At 30.1% G+C, this 17483-nt stretch overlaps 1 protein-coding gene across 1 annotated transcript; it reads left to right on the top strand.

The window, feature by feature from the left end:
- Positions 1 to 9164: 9164 nt before the first annotated feature.
- Positions 9165 to 9566, top strand: LOC137822328 (uncharacterized). Its single transcript, XM_068627213.1, has one exon. The coding sequence runs from the start codon at positions 9165 to 9167 to the stop codon at positions 9564 to 9566; it is 402 nt and encodes a 133-aa protein (XP_068483314.1).
- The last annotated feature ends 7917 nt before the right edge of the window (positions 9567 to 17483 follow it).

The raw sequence follows: 17483 nt of genomic DNA, 5'->3' as shown, positions 1-17483 counted from the left end.
TTTCACATATGAAGGACTAAAAGGGGAAGGGAAGAAAAGGGAACTAAGATGATATGGGAAATTTAAAACAAGTTCTTGATTTTGAATATAGAAAGTCCACACTTTTTTTACAGTGAAAACAGTAAAGTAGGTGCAAAAGAGGAAAGATGTGAAAGAAAGACAACTTCTGTTTTTCTTTTTGGTGAAATGCATTAATAATAATATTAAGGCTCACAAAAAAAATCCAATTCATAATTGATCCAAATTTATGTTATTTTTAATTTATTTAAATTGATTTATCTCAAATTTAAATTTATATTTTTAAGTTCAATTCATTTAGTTGGATATGGATTAGATATAGATTAGATACATTTTTAGATTATCAAAGTCGACTCGGTTGACCCAGTCCCATGTCTGATATCGAGCCGAGTTGGGCTGAGTCCCTGTTGAGTCAACTCCGTCCGGGATGATGCTGAGCCGAATCAAGCAAGACAGATGTCGAGCTATGTCAGCCTAAGCTAATGTCAGGCTAAGTCAGTTCAATCCGATGTCGATCCGAGTCGACTTGGCCCATGTTGAGCCAAATTGACCCGGGCCCATGTCAAACCGAATTGGACCGGACCGATATCGAGTCTGTGGGTTTATGACTCACCTTTCCGTTTTCTTGTCATAATTGGGAGGTTAATTGCCACAATCAATTGCAATCAATGGGAGATTAATTGTGCAATCAATTGCAATCAATGGGAGATTAATTGCCACAATCAATTGCAATCAATGAGAGATTAATTGCCGCAATCAATTGCAATCAATGGGAGGTTAATTACCATGAATTGTATTTATTATTGTTGTCTCCTAGAACCACTGTATATAGTGGCTTCCTTCAAGCAATGTAACACACTACAAACAAGCAACACACACTTGCTTCCTCTCTCTTTCATATACTCTCTATTTCTGTGTAAGTGTTTAACCCATATAGAGAGGATTTGTTTTAGGGCTATTTATCTATTAGTCTGAGAGGAATTCATTGTACTCCCAGTATCATTATAGTGAAAGTTTTGGCTCTCTCGCCGGTGGTTTTTTACCTCTATTTAAAGGGGTTTTCCACCTAAAAATTCTGGTATCATTATCACTTTACTTGTTACTTTAATTTCTCATAATCTTTGGTTGAAATTATCACGCTTCTGCACACGATATCCTTACAAATTGGCATCAGAGCTTTTCGATAATTCAACCAAGATCTATTGTTCAATAATGTCGAAATTGGATATTGAGAAATTTGATGGTAAAATCAGTTTTGCTATCTGGCGAGTCCAGATGCTAGCTATTCTCACAGAATGGTTTAAAGAAAGTTCTGGCAGGTAAAATGATGAGACCAACCACTATGACGGAGGAGCAGTGGGATGAGATGGATGAAAAGGCATTGTCTTCAATCCAGTTATGCTTGTCCCGTGAGGTGTTGCGTGAAGTCATCAACGAGAAAAGTACAACAGGCATATGGGGTAAATTGGAGTCTCTATACATGACCAAAAGTCTTGCAAACAAACTCCGGTTAAAGGAGCGACTCTTTACACTCTGAATGTCCGAAGGTACTCCCATCCAATCTCACCTTGATGAATTTAATTCCATCATAATTGATTTGGAAAATTTGGATGTTAAAATTGATGATAAGGATAAAGCAGTTCTACTTATTGTTTCTCTACCACCCTCGCACCGACAATTCAAAGAAATTATGTTATACGGTAATTATCTTACCTTAAGCTTTGATGATGTCAAGACTAATTTACTAGCCAAAGAAAAATTTGATACTCAAATTCATTCTGAAAATTCTGGTGAAGGATTAGTAATTAGAGGGAGAAACCAAGAGAAAGGTAGGAACACTAAACATAAATCTAGGTCAAAATCTAGAGGCAAGAACTCCAAATATTGTCGTTATTGCAAGAAAAAGGGACACGAGATCTCTGAATGCTATAAATTGAAAAATAAGCAAGATAGAGAAGATAAGGGAAATGGTAAACAACTAGAAAAATTTTCCGAAGCTAGTATTGTTGAAACTGAATCTGATGGGGATTCTTTTGTAGCTTCCAACACTGAACAGAGGTCTAGAAATGAATGGATTCTTGATTCTGGTTGTACTTTTCACATGTCTCACAATAGAGATTGGTTTACCACATATGAACCAGTTTATAATGGTCTTGTTTTGATGGGAAACGATGCTCAATGCAAAGTTGTTGGTGAAGGAACAATCAAAATCAAGACACATGATGGAATTGTTAGAACTTTAACAGGTGTCAGATATGTCCCTGAGTTGAAACGGAATCTCATTTCCTTAGGCACCCTTGAATCTCATGGGTGTAGATACTCAGCTGAAGGTGGAGTTTTAAAAGTGTCTAAAGGAGCTCTTGTGTTACTAAAGGCAATTCGATGTGATAGTTTGTATGTGCTGCAGGGTTCAACTGTTACAGGTTCTGCAGCTGTTGCCTCACCCAACAAAGATAACACCAAGTTGTGGCATATGAGATTAAGCCACATGAGTGAGAAGGGAATTCTAATCCTCAAAAAGAAGGGTCACCTTGGTAACCACTGTACTGGAAAGGTTGATTTATGTGAACATTGCATTTTTGGTAAGCAGAAAAAGGTTAGTTTTTCTAAAGCCATACACAGAACCAAAGGTACCTTGGATTACATTCACTCGGATCTTTGGGGTCCGTCAAAAGTTCCCTCCAGAGGTAAATGTTGTTATATGATGACAATTATTGATGATTTCTCACGAAAACTATGGGTGTATTTTCTCAAACATAAGAATGAAGCATTTTCCACTTTTAAAGAGTGGAAATTATTGATTGAGAATCAGACTGACAAGAAGATAAAGAGGTTAAGGACAGACAATGGCCTTGAGTTCTGTTCGAATGAATTCAATGATTTCTGCAAGAAGGAAGGCATTTCCAGACACTTCACCATCCCAAGTACTCCACAACAGAACGGGGTTGCAGAAAGAATGAATAGAACTATCCTGGAGAGAGTTCGTTGCATGTTCTCCCATTCTGGTTTGAGCAAATCTTTTTGGGCTGAAGCGGCTTCAACGATCCTAACAGATCCATTGATTGCAACATTCCAGAAGAAGTTTGGTCAGGTAACCCTGTTGATTATTCTAATCTTAAAATATTTGGTTGCCCTGCTTATTCTCATGTAAACGAGGGGAAATTAGAACCTCGTGCTAAGAAGTGCATTTTCTTGGGTTATGGCTCAGGGGTTAAAGGCTATCGTTTATATGACCCATAATCTCACAAAATAATTCACAGTCGGAATGTGACCTTTAATGAAAATGTTATGCTTTCTTCTGTAAAAGATACTGTTATCTCCTCAATTGATACAGGTGACCAGGAAGATGCTCGAGAGAATGTGGAGTTTGAGATTAAAACACCCGCTCATGAGGAAGACGTTCCCAATTCCTCCAGTACTCAAGGTGATCAAGTCACTGTTATTGATGGTACAAATGAACATTTGAGTCCACATGAGCAATGTCCACCTAAACGACGAGGATTACCACAACCATGGTTTATGGCTCAAGAACTTCCACAACAGAGACCAAGAAAACCGACTCAAAGATTAATTGCAGAATCAGCCAACATTGCTTATGCTTTAACTATTGCACAAGAGATGGGTGAAGAAGGTGAACCCAATAATTACTCTGAAGCTATCTCTGGTGACGACTCAACAAAGTGGATTGCTGCTATGCAAGAAGAAGTTGAGAGTCTTCTCAAAAACGAAACATGAGAATTGGTGAAGTTACCAAAAGGAAAACGAGTCATTAGTTGCAAGTGGATCTTTAAGAGAAAAGAAGGGATCCCTGGTGTTGAGAGTACAAGGAATAAAGCAAGATTTGTTGTAATAGGTTTTGATCAAAAGAAAGGTATTGACTTTAATGAAGTTTTTTCTCCTGTTGTTCGTCATACTTCAATACGTATATTACTTGCTTTAGTTGCCTTGTATGATTTGGAGCTGGAACAGTTAGATGTGAAAACTGCTTTTCTTCATGGTAATCTTGAGGAAGAGATTTACATATAGCAGCCTTCGTTGTACTTGGAAAGGAGGACCATGTATGTCGTTTGAAAAAATCTCTTTACGACTTGAAGCAATCACCAAGACAATGGTATAAGAGATTTGATTCTTTCATGGTTGGACATGGATACTCCAGAAGTAGCTATGATAACTGTGTTTATTTTCAAAAGACATCTGATGGGTCTTTTGTATACTTGTTGCTATATGTTGATGACATGTTGATTGCTGCAAGAGATAAATTTTTAGTTAACAAGTTAAAGGCTCAGCTTAGCAGTGAATTTGATATGAAGGACTTAGGTCCTGCCAAGAAAATTTTGGGAATGGAGATCAACAGAGATCGTCAAGCTGGAAAACTTTTTCTATCACAAAAGAAGTATGTTCTTAAGATGATTGACAAATTTGGAATGCGAGATTGCAAAGCTGTTAATACTCCAATTGTCGCCCACTTCAAGTTGTCATAAGATCAGTGTCCAAAATCAGACAAGGACAAAAGACACATGTCACAGGTCCTGTATTCAAATGCAAATGCAAGTCTCATTATGCAATGGTATGTACTAGACTGATTTAGCTTATGCTGTTAGCATTGTGATAAGTGTCTAATTTCAGTAATATTTCATATTAAAATATAGGCACTTATGAGGATTTATTGCTAATTTACATATAAAATAATCCCTAATTTATGAATTTATACCTTTTTACATTTTTTATGATCTTTATTTGAATAAGAGTATTTTATTCCTAAATTTGGTGTTAATTGCAGATTTCTAAGGAAGATTGGAGATTTGGATTAAAGATGAATGATTTGAGCCAAAAAGATAAAGATAGAAGGTCCCATAATGGAAAAAGATGCAAAGAAAGATTGGGCCTTTTTATGTTTTATCATTTAGCCCATTAGCGCGACACAATAAACAACCTAACCCTAGAAAACTAGGATAAATAGAGAGCTAGAGGCTCAACCTTAGGGTGCCAGATTGATAGGAAAACACCATAGAGTGAATTGTAACCCAATTGGGAGAATGGAAGGTGATAGAAGTATGCGTGGCTAATTCTACCCTTTGGGATTGGGAGTAATCTGCTCAAACTCTTATGTATTGAGGTGATATTTTATATATTAATATTCAGTTCTTGATTGATTATTGGTATTGTTGTTTTACTTTTAATTTTCCGTGACAAATTGAGAATCTTAAATCTGACCGGGAGGTATTTTTAGGGTTCGGACCTAAACAACAATACTTAACACATATTTAAGTGCTAGGAATAGACTTGAAATGTTAATTGCTATTAACGTCTGAGCTTCGTTCTAAGTTGTTCTTATAATTATGCGAGGGATCGATAGTTAGGGAACATTCTTAAGAATTTTATATGCGAGGAATCGATATAAAAGATTTTTATACGGGCATCAATTTCAATTAAAGAACTTAATATTGACATGCTAATCAAAATACATGAGAGTAAGAGAGATGAAACCTAATCCCTATTTTTCCAATTGAAACAATTAATTCTTTGTCTGTTTTCTTATTGATCATCGCCAACACAACCACTTTCAATACACTTTTAATTGTTTTGTTATATATCTAGCGATTATTGTACTTGATAATTCACTGTTCCTTGTGGGATCGATATCCGTCCTTAGGGACAATTATTACTTCTGACAAACGCGGTGCACTTGCCGTAAAAAGTCATCACATTGTTAGCAGGTTCATGCATAATCCAGGCAAGACACACTGGGAAGCCGTTAAATGGATACTTCGTTATCTGAAAGGTTCTCCAGATCTTGGTTTGGTATTTGATCAACATAGAGCCGATCCCGGAGGAGCAGTTGGCTATGTTGATGCTGACTATGGTGGTGATTTAGATCGAAGAAGGTCACTTTCAGCTTACATCTTTACCCTATGTGGGTCTGCTAAGCTGGTATTCTTCACTTCAAGCCATTGCAGTTTTGTCCACCACTGAAGCTGAATATATTGCTGCTACAGAAGGTATGAAAGAGGCTATATGGCTTCGAGGCTTGGTAAGTGAACTTGGTCTTCAACAAGATGTTCTTGTTATATTTTGTGATAGTCAGAGTGTTGTTCACTTGACCAGGAACAATAAGTATCACTCAAGGACCAAGCACATTGAAATTAAACACCATTTTAGAGACATTGTTGATACAGGAGATATAATTGTTGAAAAAATTCATACGACCGAAAATCCTGCAGACATGTTGACCAAGCCACTTCCATCGGCTAAGTTCGATCATTTCCTGAACTTAGCTGGTATTATCCATACTTAATCAAGGCTTCATGGCGAGAGAGTGTATCAGTCAAAGGCAAGTCAAGGTGGAGATTTGTGGGTTTATGACTCACCTTTCCGTTTTCTTGTCATAATTGGGAGGTTAATTGCCACAATCAATTGCAATCAATGGGAGATTAATTGTCGTAATCAATTGCAATCAATGGGAGATTAATTGCCACAATCAATTGCAATCAATGGGAGATTAATTGCCGCAATCAATTGCAATCAATGGGAGGTTAATTACCATTAATTGTATTTATTATTGTTGTCTCCTAGAACCACTATATATAGTGGCTTCCTTCAAGCAATGTAAAACACTACAAACAAACAATTTAACCCATATAGAGAGGATTTGTTTTAGGGCTATTTATCTATTAGTCTGAGAGGAATTCATTGTACTCCCAGTATCATTATAGTGAAAGTTTTGGCTCTCTCGCCAGTGATTTTTTACCTCTATTTAAAGGGGGTTTTCACCTAAAAATTCTGGTATCATTATCACTTTACTTGTTACTTTAATTTCTCATAATCTTTGGTTGAAATTATCACGCTTTCGCACACGATATCCCTACAGAGTCGTATCAATCCAAGTCGATGTCGAGCTGAATTGACCTAGAATGATGTTGAACCGCGTCGGCCCGGGTCCATGTTGAGCCGTGTCAGTCAGGGTTCGTGTCGAATCGGTTCGATATCAGCCCGGGACAATGTCGAGCATTGTGTACCCAAATTGGTGTCGAGCCGATGTCGAACAGGGTCAGCCCAGACCGATATCGAGCAGAGTCGAGTCGACTTCTTTTTTGTAATTATATATATATATATACAGATATTACCTTTTCACGTTAAAATATACTTCATTATAGTTAAGAATTAAAACTTAAAATTTTTAGTTTTAATTATTTGAACTGTATATTTACATTATTCAGATAATATAATATAAAAATAATATTTTAAACTATTTTTTATTTTAATTTTTAATTATAAAAAAGAAGAAGTAGACTAACTTGTTAGTTTGCTCCACTTGTTTATGCCCTATTGAATTGGTGGGTCAAAAAGGATTAACAAGTTCAGAATATCAACTCATCTTGTCAAGTAATGAAAAACTTGCAAATCAACCTACTTTATTACCTTTACTAATTATAATATGATAGTATATTAAAATAGGATACTAAAATAAAATATAAAAATTTAGACACAATAACAACACTTTTATTTCCAATTATTTATACAATGAGAATTATGTTTTTTAATTTTTTTTAATATTTATACCTTTATAAATAATAGGGAAAATACATGTGTAATTACTATTATTATTATAAAATTATTGAAAAAGATATTATTAAATTCTAAAAATATTTGATAAAATGTAATTACAATAATAAATATTTTTTATAATGTTATTATTTATATCTTTTTATTGTAGATAGTAATTTGAATTAAAAAAAAAAACAATTGAACAAAAGATAAGATTCACTTAAAAAAATCATTAAATAGAAATAAAAAATAATTAGTTGTTATTGACAAAATTAAAAACTATTTTAGAGACTAAAAAAATTATTGATTTATAAATTATTTTTTATTATTGATAAATAATTTTTAAATTGTTATTTAATTAGTTACCAAGGTTTTAACTACTATTTATTCACATTCAGAATTTGGTAAAAAAAACTTTGGTAACTAATTAGATATTAATTTAAAAATTATTTATCAAGAAACTAATTTAGAAAGTAATAAATTTTGTAGTCTCTAAAATGATTTCTAATTTAGTTAATATAGCAACTAATTATTTTTTATTTCTATAATTGTTTCTAATCAATGATTTTCTTGTAATGAGAGTAAAAAATTAGATATAACAAAAAGAGTAATTAAAAAGAAAGAACAGGTTAATTTAATAGATAATAGATTATTTTATGATTTATTGAAGGTAATTTTTTTTATTGTGTAGATAGTTATTTTTTATTTTTTTATTGTGTAGATAGTCTAAAATGATTTTACTTTTTTTTATCGTAGATAGTTATTTAAATTTGAATAAACAAGAAAAATTGTAAGAAATTATGTATAAAAAAGAATTTCTTTTATAGATAATTAATTTTATTGATTTATGAAAGACACTACCCGTCATAAATATAAATCTTTTTCAACTGTTTTTATTGTATAATTATAATATTATAAAAACGAATAAAATATAACTTTTTTATTTATACATTTTTTTATAAATTTCAGTATAAATTTATTACCGTATTTTCATTTTAATAACTATTATAATACTTAAAATTGTAATTATATATATTTTTATTTTCAGAAAAAAACAAAAAAAATTAATTTATACAACAAAATCTGTAAGAAATAAATATTTTAAATATATAAAATATATGAGAGAGAGAAAAAGATATCCGCTTAAAATAATTGTGTTGCGATTCCATCATTATTTATGATAAGTTTGCTAGTTTTTATATTTGTTATTTTAAAAGATATAATGATATGTTTCGTAATTACAAAATTCTTGCATATTATCAATGAATAATCATTAAACTTTAAATATATTAAAGATAAACTTGATTGAAAAACTATTTTTAATATAAAAATGACATTTGAAAAAAAAATGATAAAAATTATATATACACACACATTTAGTTATCGATAATCTATTTTAAAAATATTAAAATTGAAGTTAGCGATATTAAAAATATCTTTTCTTTGCCTGAAAAAAAAAAGAGATAGGGAATTTAAAGAGATAATTAAAGGTAATAATTAAATGCTATATAAAGGAGAATAATGAACACAGAATTCACAAATCCATCTAAAAACATTCATCTTAACCCTAAGATTTGACGAAATCTGGTTCCCACGCTCCAATGTCTTCACGAGCAATCGCTGTTGTGATGCTTCTTTTGCCACTGATGATGACAAGTTCAGTGGCTATACCGAGCCCCATAGAGCAGTGCCTGAGGCAACGACTGAATCCTGCGCCTCCGCCACCGCTGGATTCGGAACTCTATGGACTCTTCGATTTCAATCGCATTGTATGCAAAGACATGTTTCGCGGTGTGAGCCATTCGCTGCGGATAACAGGTGAATTGCCTCTGGATTACGTGCTTGCTCTATGTGACATTTTCGGCGATGACGAGTATATGGTTCAGAGTTACGTCACTCTCCTTTTCAATACTGACGATTTTCACACACTCGCCGGCGGTCGCTCTTGCGCCACCATTCGAAGGAGGCAACGCGCCAACCCTCACAATTCCTCTCTCTGGTGAACAATCCTATTCCATCTTCAAATAGGATTTTTCTTTTTCCTTTTCTTGATTTGTGGTAACTCTTCTGTATCGAAAGTGGTAGAGCTTTATTTTTTTAATCTTTAATATTTAATAAATATATTATTTTTATGCAGTAATTTTTGTTAACACTCAAAATTATATGTTTTTGTAGTTGTTTAGTTTTATCCATTGAATTAAAGAATTTCATTACTTGTTCTGTCTTTAAAAATTCATAAAAAAATAATTATGTAATTTAAATCAAATTTGTTAAAGTGTTGTGGTTTAAGTTGATTTAATTTTTAGGTTTTGAAAGAAGTTTGTTTCGCACATTATCTTAAAATATTAGTAATTTATATAATAAACAAGATATTTATTTTATATAATATGGATTTTTTTTGTTGGGAACGTGTAATATGGGATCTGAATAAACATAATTAAACCACGTTAGTTTTTATGAGAAAAATCTAAGACTTTCTAAAGTAATAAAAAAAAACATTTATTAAGAATCTGTATGTTTTCGAATTTGATTTAAACCAATAGGTATTTAACCATAATGTCCAATCTATTTTCAATGTAACGTTAATTTCCTGTCCAATAGGTATTTAACCATAATTGTCCGGTCAGATAATAGGTTCCTGATTATTTTTTATTATGAAAAAGCAATTTCCAAGGAACAGGGAGACTAGAACCTGAATAGATAAACAGCACCTTCAAACCAAAACCTTTTTAATGAGTCTCTAGTTTTGTGCATGAACTTAAAATCTTGATATAACCATTAACTTATGAGATAAGTTTCATATATATATATATATATATATATATATATATATATATATAATTATGCCATGGGTTTAGAAAAAAAGAAGCCATGTGTCACTTAGGCTAACTTTTTTCTACACTCCCATGATTTTTATGTCCACCCATGAAGTGGGTAAAAGATCAAATTATCTTTTTTGTTGTCACCATTTCTTTTCTTCACCACTCTCATGTGATTAGTCTCATCCTTATCTAAGTGTTGTGTCATGATAGATTTAAAGAAAAAGTATTTTAGATTATGTAATTCGAATAGACTCAATGAAGAAAATATTTTAAAAAATATTTTAGATTGTATAATCCGAAAGATATTTATAATGTGGAATCCAAATAATACTTTTATATTATATAATATGAAAGTTTTGGTTTTTTAAAAAAAAAATATTTTGAGACGGTGTAATTGAATGAAAAATTATAAAAAAAAAAAACTTTAAGATTGTTGAATTCAGAAATTTAAAAACTTATAGATTTCACACTTCGAAATTCTAAGTTACACAATTTCATATAGGGTGCAAAAAGAAATCCTCACCACCAAGTAGAGGGATAAAGAAGCCCAATTTATTCTTTCTTTCTTTCTTCAATGTCCATATTCAAGTTTTGTTCAGGTATAATTTAAAATGCAAAGCATTTTAATTTTTTCTTGAATATATATATATATATATATATATATATATATATATTACACTTTAGATAAATAATATTCTATTGATACAAATATTTTTTAATTATTCATAGACTACTTTAAAAAACTTACAACTTTGTTTAGGGATATAAACAAAAAGGGAATAACTTGAAAGTGATAAGCCATTACAAAATCATGTATACGAATAATAAAGATGAAAAAGAACGTTAATTTTAGATGATGAAGAATTTTAGACTGTATTTTTGTTGAAATCTGTAATAAGAATTTAATTAATAAAATATATTCATTAAAGAATAAATAAGAAATGTGAATTCTTATTATTTTGACTAGTAAATAATAAAAAAAAACAATTTAAATAACTAAGTTATATATATAACATGCTTAATCATACTATTAGAAAACATTAAAACTGAAAATGTCAACAAAAACAAGCTAATTATGGTTTTTTTTATCTTTAATATTTAATAAATATATTATTTTCATTCAGTAATTTTTCTAATACCTATAATTGGTATATCGATTTTGTCAATCCAAAAATAACTGAATTACACAATATTATGTTTTTTTTCAGTTGTTTAGTTATCCATTCAATTAATGAGTTCGTAGTTAAAAGTTACCTCTCCAATGTAATTGTGTATTTTGTCACAAAAAAAAATACATTAAATTCTTTTATATTAACAACTTTGATAATTATTCTTCTACTTTGAGTTACAACCTTTATGTGAACGCTTTTATAAAACTTTTAAGTGTTTAATTGAACAATTTATACAAATCTTCAATGTAGTTTTATTAGCTCTATTTAAACCCCCTCTTTTCGAGAACTAACATTTTCTTCCACATGAGACTATGATTACTTGTGATCAAATGTGTAACCCAAATGCTGAAAATTTTACCACTCTCCTACTTCTCTAGTTCATTTGATATTCTTTTAACTATGTATCCTAATGTATCTCTCTAGTCATTCATATAAATCTCACCAACTACAAATGACATTAAAAATTCTTAATTTCATATATACTAGTATGTTGACACGCACAAAAATATTTTAAATATTTAATATTTAAATAATAATATTATAATAATAAATCTATATATTAAAATTAAGAATAATGGTAGAGTCAATTATAATTATAAATCAAAATTATATGAATTATTAGTAAACAATTTAAGAATGTATCAAATAGATAAAAATAAAAATATTATGACTCAAACTAAAAATAAGTGTTTGACCTTGACTTTTGTTTATTGTCATAGTAAAACACAAGATATTGTAAATTGTCTTCTCTAAAACTTAAAAGGCATGACTTCAAAATGTCATATCTTGATTCATTTGTTTTACAACAGACAATATTGTCTAAAATCTTCTCAACAGTGTAATAAACAATCTTGTTAACTGAATTCCTGAAGCAAAGTTGTTGGTCAATAGTCTCATTGCATAACAAATCATTTTTTATAATTCAGTACTATCCTGAGATAATATAATTTTCTTGACCCAGGAGGAATATATGTAAGTCTTCCAATTCTAGCATCTATCTTCCATAGCTATTTCTTATTTTGCGTCATATACAACCACAATTATAATGAAAACATTATAAAATATATTTTTAATATTTTAACACTCAAGCAAATTAACACGTAACTTTTAAAAAATTTAAATTTTATAAAACACACGAGCAACATTATAATTGTAATTTTATTATTTCTCAAAAATTAAATCAAACAAATAAAATAAAATATTTTACGTTAACATAATTTCATATTTTAAAAATCTTATTAGTTGATAAAATCTTTTAGAGCGAAATTGTGTTAATAATTTTTTTTTCAAACAAATTATCAAAATTATTGAACAACAAAATTTCAGGAGATGTATATCTTTTAATTTGAGGAAGATAAGTTTGGTCCCTTTGAAAGGGTACACACTAAACTATTGTAAACAAGAAAATTGGCACGTAAATAGAAATCCATAATTTACAGTCATGACCAGTGATGATGATACTTAATCCATAACTTGTAATAAATGAAACACACGGTGATATCCCTGTGTTAATTATTTACCGTTTTTAAAAGAAAGCACTTCCAATTTTTTAGTAAAATTTTATTAAAAATGGTAATAAATAATTAAATTGACTTACATGTGTTATAATTAGTCAAATTTTAAAATGAATTACAATAAGAAAATGTTTTATTAAATAATTATTATATTAAAAAAATAAAAGTATCATAATAAAAAATTATTAATAAACACAGACATATAATGTTAATATTAACTAAATGTTAAAACTACATATTTTAATTGTTATTTAAAATTAACTTTTAACTATTTTTTTCCTAAAATGATCGGTTCCTAGATTGTTTGTTATTTGGTAAGAAACCGCCAAGTAGAGAAGATGAAACTGAATGAGAACAAAAGAAACTTAGGAATCTGAATCGACAACGTTAGCAACAGCGTCTTCTTCGCACATCCCAATCAATGTCTTCTTCGCCAACAATCCTTTTTCTTCCAATCATGCTTCTTCTGGTCACCGCAAGTGTCAATGCCGTCGCCACACCCACCACCATCACCGTGGAACGCTGCCTGAGACTGCAACTCAATCCCCCTCCTCCGCCACCGGCCAATTCAGAATCCCGTTCACGCTTAGATCTAAGTCGCATCATCTGCAAAGACGCGTTTCGCTCCGTTTCCCATTTCCTCCACGCGACGGGGAAACTGCCACCGGGTTACGTGGTGGCGCTCTGTCACATCTTCCACCACAACGAACAAAACGTGGAACGGCACGTGGCGCGCACGTTCAGGCCCTACGATTTTCACACGCTCCTGGCCGGTCGCACGTGTGGCTCCATGCGAAAGAGGCAACACGTGGACACACCCTCCTCTTTCTCTTCTTCACTGTAACAGAGATTAATTGGATACAGCTAGCAATAATTCATCGCTCTGGTGAACAACTATAAATTTAATATTTCCTTCACCAATCTTTTCCACTTCGATTTGTCATTCTACCAATGAGTTGTGAAATCAATTATTGTTCTTGTTTTCATTGCCTGTTTTTCTTTTCCAGTTATTGGATGAAACAATTCAATAACGTGTTCCTTCGTGCACTCATCTTTAACAGTATCCCATTTGAATTTTAAATTTTTTGGGCCTTGTTAATTGAGATTTGCATTCGAATGTTCTCAATCATACCTAGAATTATGCGATTTTGTGGATTTTTTTGGTGGGGTTCAGGGGGTTCCTGTTATCTAAGATATGTTGTGTGATAAGGGTAACATGTTGATGTAACCGAACATTTACGATTTAGGTTGAGTGTTGTACACATGTAGTATTGTTATGGTCCATTTTATACATATGCATGGAAAAAGGACTAGATTCTTTGTTTCTTCCTTGTCCTAAGTAATAGCTTATTCTTATTTGGATTTTAGATTTTCTAGAACCTCTAAACTAATTTTTACTTTTTATTAAATGTTATGCTAATATATTTAGTATTTTTTTTTTACTTCTATTTTTCTTTTAAATCCAATTTAATTCAACTTACTTTCATTTTTATCTGAAATTCAAACACATTTCTAGAACTTGAGATATATTTAGAGTTAAATAAGTTAACTTTACTTAATTTTGGTTAGATTGTATCTGATTATATCACCTAATGAAATAAAATTTAAAAAAAACAATAAAATTAAAGAAAATGAATGAATAATTTCAAAATTATAATTATTCATAGGAAGAAGTGTCACCTAGTTTAGTTTTTATTATTATTTTTCCTTCCTTTTAACTAGTTTAAGTTTTACAAGCTTAAATAGAATATTTACACTGGTATGATCAAGTATTTAATTTTAAAATGAGTTATAATAAGTTAAACAAATCAATATTTTCTTTTCAATGAAGTTGAACTAGATTATGCTCAACCTTATTGTTAATTAATATTATTTGAAAGAGATAAATATAAATTGTTGTGCTAAATGGTCAAGGAGTGAAAAATTAGAGGTAGTAAAATTGGTGAGTCCACTTTATTTTTGGTTTACCTGGCTTCTAGTCCATCAAAAATAGATTGGGACAGGTAAAGGCTTTGTCCTCTCCTGTTAGAGAGTAAGTTGCAGGTTGGCATGGCCCAACAATTTATAAACCTAATTTTTAAACTTGTGATATACATAGTTGTTCCTTTGCTTAATTGTTCCTAATTGAGATGAGATTGGCTAGCTATCATTATTGTATGGTCCTTTAATTGCATGGGATATAGTTGTTATAATAATTTCTTCATTTCATTACCTTTTCTCTTACTTCATTATGTCACTAGTGTTCCCATTTGTTTATTTTTTGTCTAGGTAGGTTCTCCTTTGCTCTCTATAAATTTAGCTTTGTTATTTTTTTTTAAATTTAATTTGCATTATGTCTATTGTGTTTTGTATAGTTTCTGATTAGTTTGTTTAACACATTAATATTTGATTTAAGGTGTTCAACTCCTAGCAAAAAATATATATTTTTTAGAAGTTTGTATTTTATGTGTTATGTCGTCAAAATTTTGAAAAAATGATGTAAACTCAAAATTATCAAACTTGAAAGTTTATGTAAATTTTAAAAAGTTTTGTAATTTTTGATGAGTTTACTTTATATTAATAATTATATTATCCAATATAGAGTACATCCTAGAAATTAGGAAAGACACTTTCTTGATTGAATTCCATATGTGTAAAATATAATTACGTGATGAACATATTATTTGTTGAATTCCCTTATATTACTATTAAAGTTCATAATAAATATGTTGGAATATATAAATTATAATTTTATATTTAAAATATTATGCTATTAATTTTTTTGTAATTGTTGACAAATTTTCAAAATATTATTTTTAATTGATAAATAAAAATAAAATATGGTACATTGAAATAAATGGAGAATGGAGAAAATATAACATAACACACTTTTAGTAGAAAGAGAAGGAAGTTGAAAATTACTATAATAAAGAACTTTTATTGAAAGTTTTGTCCTATTTTTATTTCTTGTTAGATTGAATGTGTACCACTAAGTTAAAAGTTATAAATGATAGTTAAGACACAACTTTTTTTATTTAAGGGTGTAGTAACTCAAGGGTCATGATTCAAACCTTTGTCATGAGATGATTGATTCACCCTGCAACAATTTTCTCATCAGCAATTGTCTATTTAATAATCAAACTCTTCAATTGTAACCTAATTCACGTGACCTCTATCACCAAATAATTGATGCAACCTACAATAATCTCACATTCAACAATTGTCTTATTAGGATTTACACTTCTGATCTCGACTCTAATATCAATTGTTACATCAAACACTTATTATTCGGTCAAAAACCATAACTTAAAAAATTTATCCTATTTAAATGACAAGTTAAAAGTTATAATAATTAGCTTCAGAAGAAAGCGGATGAATTAAAAAAAATTCATGATCCCTCGTTAAAGTTTTCTATAATTAAGTAGGTTTATTATTGTGATATGATCTCTTAGTAAATTTTGTTTGTAAATGAAAAATTGATTATTAAGAGAAAATGTGCAACATTCTCTCTTCTAGTGTTTCTCTTTCTTATTAAAGTAAAATGAACCTCAATGCACTAATTTGAAAATTTTCATTTGAATATCTAACAACCACTTTATTTCTTGTACTTTTATAAGCCCTAATCTTATTTGTATGCCAAAAGTTGTTTAAGATTGTGTTCTAAGATACAACATTGTTTATGACTTATTGGTCTCCCTCTTCTCTCTATATATTCCTATTTATAATGAAATAAATTAAAGAAAGCATGGAAGAAGGAAATTTCATAAAACATGTTGTATGTTGTAGGTGAAAACAAGAGAGTAGTTATTACTCATAAAACCTTCAAAATTCATGCATCCATCCAAATTGATTTGACCTATAAGAGAGGAAAACTAGACACTAGTTAGAAAGAGAGACATCACACCTTTAACAACCTAAATACCACAAACTTTCTATATTTCTTAGAAATTAAAATGAGTGTTTACTTTATATTTGTCACTTGTAAAGTTGAAGATAATATTAATTACTCTTTTATCCATCATACTCTAAAAAGTAAAAACCACATTAATTATTCTTTTATCAATTATACTTTTATGTGATTAATATTTAAATAATTTGCAATCGTGAGATGGAAAGAGAAAGAGGTAAAATAAAAAATTTCCAACTATCTCATTAAAAAAACTATTGTATTTTTCTAAACTATTTAAACAAATTACAGTTTTATTGCTGTAAAAAAGTGTACCTATTACATTGGGTTCCATCTTAAATTGAAATATATAATTCAATTTTCTTCATTTAATACTATTAAAAATATTTTTTAAAAAGATTTAAATTCATTTTAACAGAAAAAAATATAATAAAAAAACTAACTTACCAAGTTAAAACAAGATTAAAACAACGCATTGTTGATTTCCTATTTTACAATACTTAATCAAATTAAACAAACCATAAAT

This window comes from Phaseolus vulgaris, chromosome 9, assembly GCF_000499845.2.
Source record: "Phaseolus vulgaris cultivar G19833 chromosome 9, P. vulgaris v2.0, whole genome shotgun sequence".
Taxonomy (NCBI): domain Eukaryota; kingdom Viridiplantae; phylum Streptophyta; class Magnoliopsida; order Fabales; family Fabaceae; genus Phaseolus; species Phaseolus vulgaris.
This window is presented reverse-complemented; position numbering and strand designations above follow the sequence as displayed.

Bases quoted from the DNA above. Each gene is read 5' to 3' on its own strand.
- LOC137822328 (XM_068627213.1), top strand. From the start codon at position 9,165: ATGTCTTCACGAGCAATCGCTGTTGTGATGCTTCTTTTGCCACTGATG.